General features: G+C 36.6%; 1 protein-coding gene across 1 annotated transcript in view; it reads left to right on the top strand.

Moving 5' to 3' along the window:
• Positions 1-15,185, top strand: part of ESR1 (estrogen receptor 1) — a 164,523-nt gene that overhangs the window by 104,967 nt on the left and 44,371 nt on the right. The window contains 1 exon segment of the mRNA XM_033056279.1: positions 6,911-7,246. Coding sequence (XP_032912170.1) covers positions 6,911-7,246 — 336 coding nt within the window.

Genomic DNA, 15,185 nt, shown 5'->3' with positions numbered 1-15,185 from the left:
TATATGCTATAACTGGATATGTGAAAAAATTAATACTACCGAATATTTAACATTTAACTCTTGAACACTTGTTTGAGATTGTAAAGCTGGTTATAGCTGTATATTTGTTTAAATTTTCATACTTTTTTCATTACTTGAATAATTCCTAGAGTCTAGAGCTTTAAGAGAACTCAAGAGAGACTTTTTACAAGATAATTTAGTGGCAGGACAAGGGCTAATGGTTTCAAACTGGAAGGGAGTAGGTTTGGATGAGATATTAGAAGAAATTTTTTTCTCCAGATGTGGTGGAGAGACACTGGAACAGGTTGCTCAGAGACATTGTCCCATCCCTGGAAGTGTTCAAGGCCAGCTTGGATGGGGCTCTGAGCAAGCTGGTCTAATGAAAGGTGTCTTTGTGCATGGCAAGGAGGTTGGAACTAGATGATCTTTGAGATCCTCTCCAACTCAATTCAGTCTGTGATTCTGTGATTGTATGATTCTGATTCTTCTCTTGGTTAGGCATTTACAGTTCAGTTCTAGCATTCAGTCCTGGTATCAGGCCACACACCTCCAATACTCAATTAAGTTAATTAATTTCTAAAATGTAGCAATTTCTTGTTATAAATTTCTTGTTGTCTTTGAGATTTATAACAACAGACTCATTGTCCTAAAATGACTGGCTTTCCCAAATTATGGCTGATGTAAAGGTAGAGAATGCTCCTCTAAAGGCTTTATTGTGATCCCTGAAATTCTAAAGGCTCATTACAAATATTGTCTAGAAATGGAGCAGTTGCTGTATTTACTGTAACCAAAACTTGGTATGAGTTTATCAGCACCGAAAGGGATTAATTTGAATGATGAACTAATTGAACTTCTCTTGTTTCACTTTACATGTCCTAAGATGCTCTTTAAAACATGTGCTATGACTGCCAAAGATTGAATACAAAAATACAGATTAGGATGAGTCATGCCTTGCACCTTCATCTTTAATTTAATAGATCATTGGTTCTCAAACTGTGCAGTATGAATAGTCATTACAGACCCCAAATGACATTTGCCTGCTTGTTAACAGCTATTTTTTGTTAACAGGTCTTTAAGACTTTACATACAAGACCAGTTTTATGTTCTGCATTTTAGTTAGTAGGAGTTCTGGGGCACTGAGATATGTAGTGGGACTTGGTCAATGAGTAAACTAGTAGCAGAGCCAGGGGTTGAACCAGAATATCTGAATCTAAACCCCCACTTTGACTTTTCTTTCCATTTCCAATAGAAGAGGGTCCTGATTATGGAGGAGAAATAAACCCCAGTTTGGAAAAGGATGAGATATTTTTTGAAAAAACTCACATAAATAGACATACAGCATTCAGGAGTCATAAAGACTATAACATCCAGGTGCACAGAATAAACACAAATCTGTTACTTATTTATAGTGCTGAGTGCTAGATGTCACTGTCAGAAACCAGGCTGTTAAGCACTGTCACTTGGGACAGGTCTGTTTGAGATTAGACAATAAATTCTGATTAATCTTTTCAGAAGATTTCAGACAATGTTTCTCATTTAAACTAATTGTCAACCCACCTGGGTTTTCAGCACAATTTACATTGCTGTTTCATTTTCTGAAAGAGAAACAGGAATGAAATAAGCAGCTGATTGTCTGAATCATATTCAAAAGAAGTATTTATTAAGCTATAAAATTTGAATTTGGAAAGTGGTGTTACTTTTCTGTGACCAAATAATATATTTATGTAGAGAGATTCAAGCTTGAAAGTTCCCAAAAATCTCAAATGTCTTTAAAATCACCTTGGAAGGACCATCATGCTGGGATACATTACAATACTAAAGCCAGTTGTGCTTAGACACTCAGGTTTGTGTCTGTAAGGGAATTGTTGTCTTGTTTACACTGTTTTACTTTTGCAGTCCCTTACTTTGGCTAATGGCAGTAATGACACCAAAGTGAGCCTGGATTCAACCCCAGAAGTCTTCTCCCAACAGTTTAGTAAATCCTTCCCATACCTGACATTTGAAGAGAGGCTTTTGAATTTCTGGCCTCTTCAAACCCAACTTCAGTTTCAGAAAGGTAGGTTGATATCATAGGAAAATCTGGTTACTTCCTTTGCAAACACTGGTGTAAAGGATTTGTATGGCATCTCTGCCATGCCCTGCTCTGTGCATTCTCCCTTAGCACTCTGATCATCAGCGGGGCAATTGACTCTGCCTCTCTGACAGACACTTTCTTTTTCATAACATTTTTTACTTACCATATACATTTTATCTTTCATTGTCAAATAGGGTTTGTTTTTTAAAAACCACTACAGATTCTTTCTCTTTAAAACAGAGATTCTTTCTCTCTGGAGATTTTCAACAGCATGACAGTGAGGTAGGTTGGTCTTGAAGAGCAACAACACTGTTTTAGAAGAGAAGGTGTTTCCAAGCACATTTGAAACACTCTTTTGACAAACTGTCAAAATTATAGGCTGTTAATGCTACAAGGCTGTGTGTGTATATAGAAGTGTCAAATGTCTCTCCTCTGGGGTCTACTGACAAGGAGCAGAAGCATGGATGAGGAGCCTCAGGTTCAAAGGTTGTTCCAGGATGGGAAGTTAGGTGGCAAACCATTTACTCATCACTGATTTCAAACCCTATGTTAGTTCCATCTTTTTGGTGTTTTCTTAAAAAGAAAAAAAAAAAAGAAAGAAAAAAAATATAAAAAAATTAAAAAAACCAAACCAAATAAAACCAAAACAAACCCCTAAACCACCCCAAAACACCAAGAAAAAAAAAAAAAGAAAAAAGTTGTTACAAACTGTTGTTGATTGACCAAATTTCTAACAAGAAAGAAATTATATTTAACCTGAATAAAATTTGAGATTGCACCTATATCTTCAAATCTAAAATGCATTATTCTGTATTTCACACACAGCCAAGAAAATTGATTCTAGTTGGTCTTCTCCTTTTCTTCCTCTAAATATTCTTGAATATTTTATGTAATACTGATAGTATAAAAGTGGGGCTTTGTTATTAGCAATAGGCAGGAAAAAAAGACTGTTGTATGGCTGAGATTCAATGTTTATTCAGTGCATTTTTAATTTTGGATTTTTTGTTTTAACAATCTGAAATTTATTTTTTGTCTTGTTTTAATGACGTGGGAAAACACTAAGTAAGTATTCATAAGGTTAACATTTCTTTCACAAGCATACTCTTAAAGATTCTTGAGTTGGAAAGGACGTTAAAGATCATGTAGTTCCAACTTCCCTGCCATGGGAGAGTCATATGCAATTTTATTGTCCATATGCAATTTTATTGAGGATCAGTTTCTAGCGATTTGATTATATGGTTACTTAGCAATTTTGAAACCTGTCTCCATGCCCAAAAGTCTGACTGAATTTACATGTGGCGCTCTATAAAACTGCCTGTGGAATCTTGGCTCTTGAAGCTTTAAAACTCAAGTGGAAATTGTTTTAGAGCTTTTGCAAGACGCATAGTACTTCAATTTTTGCTAGAATATTGTTTTTCATAACACTTGACAATTAAGGTCCCTTTATTGGCCGAACTGTTGAATTGAAATCGATGCATTCATATATTTAAAAATCCATTACAGAATCATTGTGTTTTTGGCAAGGAAATTAAAGTTTGATAGAGTTGCCTTTTTTGGAATTAATGACTGTGCATCACTATTATTTCTTTTTAATAGAGAAAAAATTTGATTAAGTTGAAGGGGATTTGGGAGCACTTGCATTTTTCAGAGAGCTACTCACTCCTATTTAGTCCAAGAAAATTAATAAGTTTGTTGCTTGTCTATCCAGGGCTTAGGTAAAGAATTAGTAGTAAGTCCTATAAATCTCTGATTACTATGATACTTATACAGATTCAGACTCCTTTCTGTCTGTGATCATAAAAACTGGTAATGTGATAGAGAAGGAATGCATACTCTTACTGACTTTTTTTTCAGACTTAGTCTCTACAAAATCCAGTAGTAAAATTACTACAATTGGTTGGTAGATTTTTTTAAAATCCAAAAAAAAAAAGCAAAAAATAAATTAGTATGGAGCATCTCCTCCAAACTGGTTATGTTCAGCTTTGCTTAATGCAGCACTTTTTTCATTCTAAGATGAAGAAAAGTGAGTGGTAGGCTCTCAGACAAATTAAAAATAAAATGAATATTCTTATTCAGCATCTGGTTTATTTGTAAATGGCTAAATATGCTTACATTTGCCACCTTTCCTCTGTTAATGTAAAATCTTCATCACATCCTTGTTTTACCTAACAAGGTAGGCCTGGACTAAGTAAAAAGCAAACCCAAGAAATCCCTGACCTTCCAGTAATCTGTGTGTTGGAGGCATAACATGGTGAAAGTTGCCCTGCTTATATTTATTAGCATTTAATGGATTCTGTTGTCTATCTCATTTGGCCTACAACTTTCTAATTATACCACCTTCTAATTTATTCACATTGTCAGTTTTCTTTCTCCATGGTGTGAAAGAGAACCTCTTCTTGTCTTCCTGAACCTTGCATGGGGTATTTCCGTTTGAAACCTTCCTCTATTAGAAGAGAAGCTTCAGTGTTTTGTTCCTTGCTCGTCTTTTTGAAATTCCTGATTTTATAGTCTTGGATCTGGCTTGCAAGCCAAGCAGATAAAGTCAATTTAGATGTTTCTTACACCAAAGTTGTTTCACATTTTGAATAATCTTATTTGTTTTCCTCTTATCCCTTTTCCATTTATTTTTATATCTCTTTTTAATTTGGGAAGAACAGAACTGCGTGCAGTGTTCACCGTAGTGTGCCTCACGATAATAAACTCTGTGATTTATGAAGTTGTTCTGTCCTCCCTTCCTTTCCTAGTAATTTCTAGCCTTCTATTTACTTTCTAAACTTATCTGATGTTTTTATAGTATTTTTCTAACCCCGACTTCTTGTTTATGAATTATGTCAGCCTATTTGTTTATGGGTATGTTGAACACCCCAGACCCCAAGGATGCTTTCTCTTTGAAAGAAAATTTCTAGATGAGCAGCCATAAAATTTGGAATGTAAGAAAGTTAACAAATATCTTAGTTTCTGTGAGCCACGTGGGCTTGTTCCTACATGTTTCACTAGGCAATTTTAATTCAAAAACTTTAAATTGATACAAAACATACAACAAAAAATATCTGTTACAGATAGGGCATGCCTGCTGCTGAGTACTGTAAGAAGTTACCAGGGAGAATATCTCTCTAGGATGACAATTCGCCAGAACAACTCTTTTCTTTTTCTGAATAGCAAGAATCTCCCCCCAAACAGAAACTGTTTAGTGGTAGGAAAGATTGGTATTGCTGAATGAAAAATGGGAACAGCAGCATACTTAAAAGTTTTGGCTTAGAAATAGTTTAGTGAATAGGAAAACATAGATAGGTTAAGTAATAGGAGTGATGAAAGATTTACTGAATCCCCTTTATCTGAATAGATTAATGGAATAGAATCACAAAGCCCACTAGATTTTGAATGAATTAAACATAAAATGCCTAATCTCCAAATACTGATTCAGTGAAAATCTCACCGTAGTTGAAGAAAGAGAAAAGGAGATTTAAAGATTCTTCCTGTTTCTTTGAGGCTGGAAAGGGCACCTGCTGATGTGGTCCAGCATTTAAATGAAAGCATGTTGTATGTGAGATGAAAATGCCACTGACAAGACTGGGTTTCTAAAGGTTTAAAATTTTGTGGTGTGAAGAGAGCCGAGCAAATGTTGGGTTTCCCTTTCCCCCACCATTAGAAAGACCTGTACTGAGTGCTTGCATTTTTGTTGTTTTAAATATTTTCTCTTCCTCATTTCTTGAATGACTTGCATCTTTGTTCTCTGTAGATACTTTTGCATTTCAAGGTGGGACTAGTGTTGGTTTTTTCTATTGACATGAGAATAAGCTGCATCATAAGCTGCCTTCTCATATTAATTCCTTGTGTGCTTTCCTTATTACTTGGTTGTACTCCCTTGCCTCCATTTGATGATGGATTTAAGTTTTTGACTCAGTCTCAAAATGCCTGTTACTCCTCCACTTAGAGCCAGACTTAACCTTCCCTTTATAGTTGGAGTCCATATGATCTTTATCATTATATTTTTCTTGTAACCTTTCCACAAAGGGAGATTTTGTTCCACTGCAAAGGTCTTGTGTTGTTTGAGTTGGTATGGCTGACTTGATAATATCCCAAGGTTCAGGGTCACACAGGGCAAAGCACATTGCAGAAATGTGTAGTAATGACAGTAGTGGTTTCTATTGTGGTTATTTCAGCCTTTTGACAGTAGGTCTCCCACATTAGAGTCTGAGGTCACAATTATCTCTCCTTTTCATATTTATGTTTATCTACTTAAATGGCATTCTTTATTGCTGTATAAACTCACCTTATAATGGGAACTTTCCTGAGTGTTTTTTTATATAATTATGAAGATCACAGGCTCAGTAATAGGATGATGTTTAATTAGAATAATTGGTGACCTTCAGCAAAACATTATTTTAGAGTTTTTGAGAGCTATTTCTGTGATCCTTCTGACCCACCAATATAATTAATTTATGATTGGTAATTTATAAAATAATTGTCTGCTAGAAATTGGGACATACTTTGAAGTTTTGGGCTGTAAAGAAATATTTAATTATTCCCAATAACTGACTTCCTTTTGTGGGGCTAAGGCAGCTATACAGTATCACTAGTCTAGAGTTCTGTGTGAGCCCAACTAAATCTTAGGAAAGAGTCCACTGACACTGACTCCAGTTCCTGACACTGTACTATATAAAATAGTTTTTCTGTCCAACTGCTGGTGTAAGATTTCTGAAGAGGTCTACAGAAAATAAATCAAGAGTCTCTGCTGCCTGGGTCTATCAAAAGCATCTGCTGTTGACTGAAGCCAAGTGTATGCAATACTTAAGTTCAAGGAAAGGAGTTCATTATATTGTTCTGTGTCTCTAGGAATCCGGAAAGACCGCAGAGGTGGGCGAGTGATGAAACAAAAACGCCAAAGAGAGGAGCAGGATTCCAGGAATGGGGAGGCTTCTTCAACAGAGCTGCGAGCTCCCACCCTTTGGACAAGTCCACTGGTGGTTAAGCATAACAAGAAGAACAGCCCAGCCCTGTCCCTGACGGCAGAACAGATGGTCAGTGCCTTGCTGGAAGCTGAGCCACCCATAGTTTATTCTGAATATGACCCAAACAGACCATTCAATGAAGCGTCTATGATGACCCTGTTGACCAACCTTGCAGACAGAGAGTTAGTGCACATGATCAACTGGGCAAAGAGAGTTCCAGGTAAGGAAAAAAAGCCCTAGACAACTATAAAACCTGTAGATCATAAACCAAAAAACTGACATACTGATTTGCTGACTACCTATTCTTATTTAATTCAAATTGTTGAACAATTTGAACAATTGAACAATTGAACAATTACTTGTTCATTTAAGTATAAAGACATTTACAAAATTTACAGCATTAAATAAAGTTAATGTTATATTGGTCAATAAAATGCTGAAGTGCAATGTAAGTGACTTTTGAGGAAATATTTATTTGAGGAAAGAAAAGGTATTTTCTCCACTTTATGGAATGTTGGGCAGTTTTTTATTTACAAAATTTTCTTTTTCTATACAAAACTTAGCAAAATTAAAGGTTGAAAGAGATTATTGCTCAAATCTAGTGAATTTGATCTAATCAAATTATGCTAAGTATTTTGATCCCCTTAGAAATGGGTTACTCTCATATATGCAATGTAAGCCATAAATTCAGTATCACTACTAAGCTCATAAGTATCACTATGATTTATTTAATTTCTGGGTTATAGTTTTCACTGTGAATTACAGATCTTCCATGAATTTTGGGTTTGAAAAACAAATCCAGAATAACAGCTTTAGTGTCTTTTTTTTTTTTTTTGGCGCACCATGATTCCCTCTTTTTCCAAAAGGAATTACAAAATCTGTGGGAAATATGCAACTTTTTTATTTGACTGTATGTTATATATTCATTCATGTAGTTCAATTAATCAATATAAATTAAATGAGAGAGTAGTTTTATAGTTAAAGTTCATAACCTTTCAAAGTTTCAGTCTACACAAATGCTCTTTGTAAGGTAAGCCTTAAAAATTTATAAGATATTTATTGCACATCATGGTTTTATCTTGGTAAAAATACTGGCATACATGGCAATTTATGCTTCATAATTCATTGGAATTCTGATCTTTTAAGTTTTTATTGTAGCCATTTATTTAATTAAAATTATGTAGATGCCTTAGGAAGGGGATGCTAGAGACAACTAACGCAGTTCTCACTCACACAGTGCATTACCTCAAAAGAATTACACCATGTTATGCCATTTTTCTGTTCTCCTTCATTTAAACTTGGAAATACTGTTCCTGGTTAATCAATAACCATGTCTTTTCCAGTCCTTAAGGGTTTCCTTTCAGCCACTTTTCACATGTCAGTTTGTGGGCTCCAGCTATGATCAATGAGAACCTCTGTGTGTTTCATTTCTCATCGTATCTTATAAGAAATCACTTGAGAATTTTATTCTTGACAGTCACGGTGGTTGAAGCCTGTTCTACAGTCTGTTCAAGTCAAGGGCAGTTCTGATGTTAATTTAGGTGTGTTTTGCATCACGCTGTTACAAAAATGCTTTTGAAAAATGAACGTATGTACATAGCATTAAAGCTATTCACTGTCAAAACAGGTACATTCAAATTACCTTTCTAAAGATATAATTAGAGATATAATTTAGAGATATAATTAGTCTGAGTCTGTTAAAATGAATTAATTTAATTTCAAGATGTATATACCACAATCTAAATTCATGTGTTGTCCAACTGGAAACATTTAGTTTCCATGACTTTTGATTTTGAGAGTGTAATTAATGGAAATGTGTTTAGAAATAAAGTAACACTGTCAGAGAACCAAGAACTGGTTTTTATTCAGAAATCTTTCTAGAACTGCCTGTCACAAGATAATTGAAACTGGCAATGATCAAAAACTATCTGGTTTACCAAATATAAACTTCAAATTTTAAGAAAGCATCTGATACCAGAAAATCAAATGTATAAGATTATCAACTGTTTGTGTATATCCAAAGTATTTTACATTTAAATTTACATTAATTCTCAAAACAGCTCCTAAGGAGAAACCAAGCCCAGTGACTTGACCATGGATATCCATTATTAAGTACTCCAGCAGGTGAGGTTTTATATAGAACTGTAGAACTTCGGCCAGAATACAAAAACAAAAATCTTGTCCCAGTCATAGTTTGATCTTTTAGGCACTGTATAAACAATTACACCAAACGAAAACAACAATTATGCCTAAAGCAGGACAGAGAAAAAAAAAGAGTTTAGGGGTTCTGAAAGTGCTGGACACCTAGCTGGGTCTTGATGTTGCGGCCTGGACAACAGTATGTATGAACAAAAGCAGAAATCAAACAGTTTTAAAAAGTTGATTTAAAATAATTCAGGCTCAATTGTTTATACACCTCTACAACTGGGGCCTCTGAAAATAAGAAATTTGTATCTAGGTGCTTAAATATATACAGTAATTTCACGATTATAAGCTGCACCTGATTACAGGCCACACGTTCGGGTGTTGGCAACTTTTCGTTCTTTGTCCATAAATAAGCCGCACCGGATTATAAACTTCACTTTCGTTTGCAGTGAGGATCCACGTGCAACTTTCACAAAGTTGCCAATTAGTAACAGAATCGTGGATCACGGGGTTTACTGGCTCAGCTCGAGGCCGTGCGGGCTTGGCTGAACGCTGTCCCGCCACTGGGGCCAGGCGGGCTCTGGCTCAGCTCGGGGCTGCTGCAGGCTTGCACTTCCGGGCTGGCAAATTTCTGAATTTCATCCATATATTGGCTGCATCTGATTATAAGCCTCACTTCCGGGTTCGGACCAAAATTTTAGTCAAAATGGTGTGGCTTATAATCATGAAATTACTGTATATATTTTTAATCTCTTATTTTGTCCCTAGGAAAATTTGGAGGTACCTCGTTGCTAATATTAAATTTTAGAAATGTTGATCACCTTTCAAAGACTGAGTCCTTGCTTGGCAAAGTTTTCTGCTGCTGGAATATATTGGGAATATATATACATTAACGGAAATGTGTATGAAAATATAAATCATATTTTTACCCCTACAGTACATTGCCATTGACTACTCCATTATTCCTAGGAATGATAATCAGAGAGGATTTTTGCAAATGCTATGCATGAACAGAGGAACTGAATAACTTTTCTCTGTTAAGTATTTGGTGTAACAGCATTGTGGAAATCCACTCAGTTATTTTTTAAGCTAATTTACTAGGGCTTCAAGCTTCAGGATCAAGGGTAAGGATATATTATTTTTTCCTAAAAAGTGAGTGTCCTTTTTAGAAGTAGAAAAAAAGCAGTTGTAAGAAACAGCTTCCTCTACACACACTTTTCAAGCCTTGGGAATATTGTGCAGTTACTTTAACTGCATGTAGGTAAAGCAAGGAATAAAGTCTTCATGAGTGGTTGAGCTCAAATCACATTTCATAATGATCACAGAATCACAGGATATGCAGTGTTGGAAAGGACCACAAGGACCATTGACTCCAAGTTTTGCCCCTGCACAGCACCCCATGTGCCTGAGAGCACTGTCCAAATGCTTGTTCAGCTCTGTCAACGCTGGTGCTGTCACCTTTTCCCTGGGAAGGCTGTTCCAGTGCCCAATCACCCTCTGGGTGAATAACCTTTTTCTAACACCAACCTCAACCTTCCCTTGACATAATTTCAGGCCATTCCCTTGGGTCCCGTCACCACAGAGAGAGATCAGTGCCTGTCCGTCCTCTTTCCCTCACAAGGAAGTTGTAACTGCAGTGAGGTCTCCCCTCTGTCTCCTTCAGGCTGAACAGACCGTGAGCTCAGCTGCTCCTCACAGGGCTTCTCCTCCACACCCTTCACCATATGCACAGCCCTTTTTTGGATGCCCTCTAATAATTAAATATTGTTATATTGTGGCACCCAAAGCTGCCCCCAGCACTGGAGGTGAGGCTGCCCCAGCTCAGAGCAGAGCAGGACAGTCCCCTCCCTTGCCCAGCTGTGATGCTGTGCCTGATGCCCCCAGGACAGGGTTGGCCCTCCTGGCTGCCAGGGCGCTGCTGGCTCATGTTCAACTTGCCATGGACCAGGACCCTCAGGTCCCTTTCCATGGTGCTGCTCTCCAGCCTCTCATTCTCCAGTCTGTCTGTACAGCCAAGGTTGTCCCATCCCAGTGTAGAATGTGACATTTTCCTCTTGTTGAACTTCATAGGATTGGTGGCTGCCCAGCCCTCTAATTTGTTTAGATCTCTTTGCAGGGCCTCCCTGGGAGTCAGCAGCTCCTCCCAGCTCTGCATCAGCTGCGAACTTGCTCAGTGTCCCTTCCAGTCCTGTGTCCAAGTAATTTATGAGGATGTTGAAGAGCACAGGGCCCTGTGGAACCCCACTAGTGACAGGTCACGAGCCCTATGTCACCCCATTCACTGTGACCCTTTGTGCCACACTCATAAACCAGGTGCTCACCCACTGCATGATGTTACAAAGTAATTTAAACAATTCCTTTGTATAACCCCCAAATGCACACACACACACACTTCAGCCTATGCCCCATCCCCAAAACTAAATTATCGAAGCCTGAATACTTTTTTAGAAGAACATCTTCATATTTTAATTTTTGAATGTTGATCAATGAAATGAACTTTTAGTGATAAAAGTAATTACTCATCTTTGAACTAAAGTATGAAAACAGCTTTGTGCTGAATATTTTGTCCAGAAGCGTACTGTGAGTATTGAAAATACTGTGTGTTTTGAAAACTTTACAGAAATCTAAAAATATTACATTTTTTGAGGAAGGAAAAAAATCATATTAACACAGAAGAAAAACAATGAAGATACAGCTTACAACAAGGTGTGAAGAATTTCAGGGACATTTTTGGACTTCATTTTGCTGTGTAGGCTTTAAAGAATAGGTTCTAGGCAGTTTTTCTGATGATATAAATGGGTGGGCATGGAAAAAGAAACAGTTAATTATGTACGTTGGATAAAAGTGAAACTATTTTACAAAATGGAGTAATAAAATGTAATTTGTGATAGACTGTGTAAAATAATGTAGGCAGAGATCTGTTATAAAGAAATGATGAGGAAAGTCTTCAAAATGAGATGAGTACTTTTGCAGACGTGCCCTGATTGGGAAGGTCGGAACTGGTCTCAATCTTTATTGCAACTAATTTAGCATCAGTTCAAACTTGCTTAAACTGGCTCTGAAAACTTTGTGGTGTTAACCAGTTTTTGGGGAAAAGAGAACTTGTGGCAGCTTCTTATGCACAACCTCAAACCATATCTTCAATACCTAGAATATAACATGACTTTTATGTAAGGTCAGAACCAAGTTCCTGTATGACAATGCAGGTCATAGTATGCCAAGCACTTAGAAGCTTGTTTTATTTTTTTTCCAAAACTCTGGCCACTAATACAAGTGGGTTTGCCAGATTAAATGAACAAAAAACCTTGTACAGTGTCCTATGATATAAACAAAAAATGCAGGATGCCTTACTCTTTGGATGGCCTAGTGGGGATTTAGGCTGTAGTCCTTCCCTCTGTAAAATACCAAAGGTGTCTTTCCATAGCCCCAGCCAGCTGGAATAGCTGGCAGCTGCACATGACTTGGGTGCAAACAGATTGTGGTAGGCTTGACCTTACATGTAAATTGAGCCTCTTACAATTTAATTGTGAGAAATCATTAAAAATCACATGTAGGCAAGGTATCAGTGTAGATGATTTCTGAATCACATATTCCTGAAAGATATGCCTTCTTACGTTCTTGACTTACATAACATTTTGGAGATATAGTACCACACTCAGAATAGTCTTTAATAAAATGAGCAAAATCATTACTCTGCTTTTCTACAAAAATGCTGTTATGTCAAAGTAATGAATTTATTGTATTTCATTATTCCCTTACTGTGTATTTAGTTTAATATCTTATGTGGAGTACTGTATTTTCTAAATGAAGCTGGCATTTTCAGTGTGATCAACCAAACATTTTTGGTGCAGAATCTCTTGAGATGGAAAGAGACCTCACGAGTTTATGCAGTGAGCTCATGGCAAAGAGTGTAGCTTTAAGGAAATTTTGTTGCAAGGGTGAAATCTTTGGCAGTGCTGCTACAATCTTGTATAACTATTTACTACAAGTACAGTAGCTGTACAACTTAATAGCCCTAAAATGGTACACTGGGCACACAGGCTTTGAAGTTTTGAGATGATTCACGGTGCTGTACTTATTTTATGGCTTCATGAACCGAGGAGATAAACATTTTGGCACTGGGTTTGGATATTTTTTTTCTTTATTTCAAAGCCACAGAGGTTACTATTTTCTTAAGATATTGTTTTCCTATTTGACCTTCTAAATTGCTCTGTTAAATTGGGAACAATGTGTAAAAAGGCCAATAGCCACAATTTTACACTGCACTTTAGTGGCACCAAACCTTGGAAAAAAATTAGTCAGCTTGCAGTGGAAGGAATGATGTCTCAGATGAGAGTGGTATTTGTTTATAATCCTTTAGGTGTAGGAATGTTTATAGAATTTCTGTGTAGCAATTGTCCTGCCAATAATTTACACTTGTTTAAAAAAAGGAATGGCTTGCAATTCCTGTGTTAATTTTTAATAACCCTTTCAAAATATCTATTTTACGGTCCCTTCTCCTTTGCCTAACAGGTTTGCTGTGGAGATTTCTAAAATGTTATTAAAAAACCCACCTCTTTGCTTATCTCTTTAATCTGTCGAAGTGATACTCTCTGCTTCCCTGCTTCTTAGATGAAAAACAGAGGAAGCAAATCTGTAAGAAAAAGAGAAATGAAAATAGGCATCTGGATCTAACCTTACAACTGCTTTTTTGCTAATTTAATTTCCGTGTTTCGATTAATTACCGTGAATGTAAGAGATAAGTATCAAATATTATAGTGGAATAAAGTAAACACCATTTGAATTTGAACATCAGATTGAGATGTATCATTCAATAGAATGATTATGGAGGGCAGCAGAATTAAAATAATTGAATATGAAATTAAAGCTTTCCAGTCCTATGTTGTCTTAGTGTGGGAAGCATCTTCAGTTTTTCTTGTCTGTACTTGTAAAACCAAAAAAACCCATTACAAGTTTCTTGTTTAGTTAGGAACTTGTAGTGCTTTTTTTTAAAAAAAAAAAATATGTGTATTTCCTACTGTACAGAACTTCTAATAAGAGAAAAGGATGACTCAAAGTGACGCGATGGTCTGCTGTTGAGAGATGGGGTGGAGGTGCTGATTCTAAAGGACAGGGAGATTTTATATGCACCAGGACCTTGTGTCAGACAGGAAAAAGCCAAAGCTGAGAAGGAACAATTCAGCAGAAAGAACATAAGGAAGGAACATAAATAATACAAAACGAAACAAAAATACAGGCAGTGGTTTCACTAGCTGAAGACTGGAAAAAAAATTATAGCAGAAGAAAAAAGGTATCAAGGTCTGAATTACAACTCTGATATTGGAAATTTAAGAGGTATCCTAATGCAATGGTTTTCAAACTCTGTGGAGGCCCTAGAGATAGGGATATAGAAGGGGAGAGAAATACATCAGGACAAGCAACAGGGAGACTCCGGCAGTGAGAAAAAGTAAAGAATACAGGCAAGAGTACCAGAGGAAAAAGATGCTGTGAATTAGTCAGATGAGCCAACAGTAAATTCAATACTGGGCTTCTTACTTATTGCTAGGGATCCTGCTGAAGGCAGTAATTTGTTCAGGGGCTCTTCCAGGTGGAAGGATCTGGTTGTTGGCCGCTCCTATTGCCACAAGAAGAGCCTTGGAATGTGATTTACACACAATTCTTTCCCATTTCGTCTTCCAAGCCACAGTGTTCCAGCTTTCTGTCCCACTCTTTCCCCAGGAGCTTCCTGGCAATAAGCATTAAAAGAATGTGTTCAAACTGCATCATTGTATTTCCATAAAATTTCAATTAAGGAAAACAGAGTTAGGACAGGAAAAGTAGTTAGAAAACCACTAAGAGTATTTCTTTAGAGAGCAATTTAGAATATTTCTTCAGAGAACCTTCAAGTGAGCTCAGAAATATATCCTTGAGAGTTTTCTAAACTTATCTTGCAGCATTTTGTATTTTTTTGTTTATTCTTACCAGCTTCTTTGCAAATTCCTGAAGCTAATTATGTGCTTTCCAGATTTTATTTC

This window comes from Catharus ustulatus, chromosome 3, assembly GCF_009819885.2.
Source record: "Catharus ustulatus isolate bCatUst1 chromosome 3, bCatUst1.pri.v2, whole genome shotgun sequence".
Taxonomy (NCBI): domain Eukaryota; kingdom Metazoa; phylum Chordata; class Aves; order Passeriformes; family Turdidae; genus Catharus; species Catharus ustulatus.
Note: the sequence above shows the minus strand (reverse complement) of the source record. Positions and strands in the feature narration are given on the sequence as shown.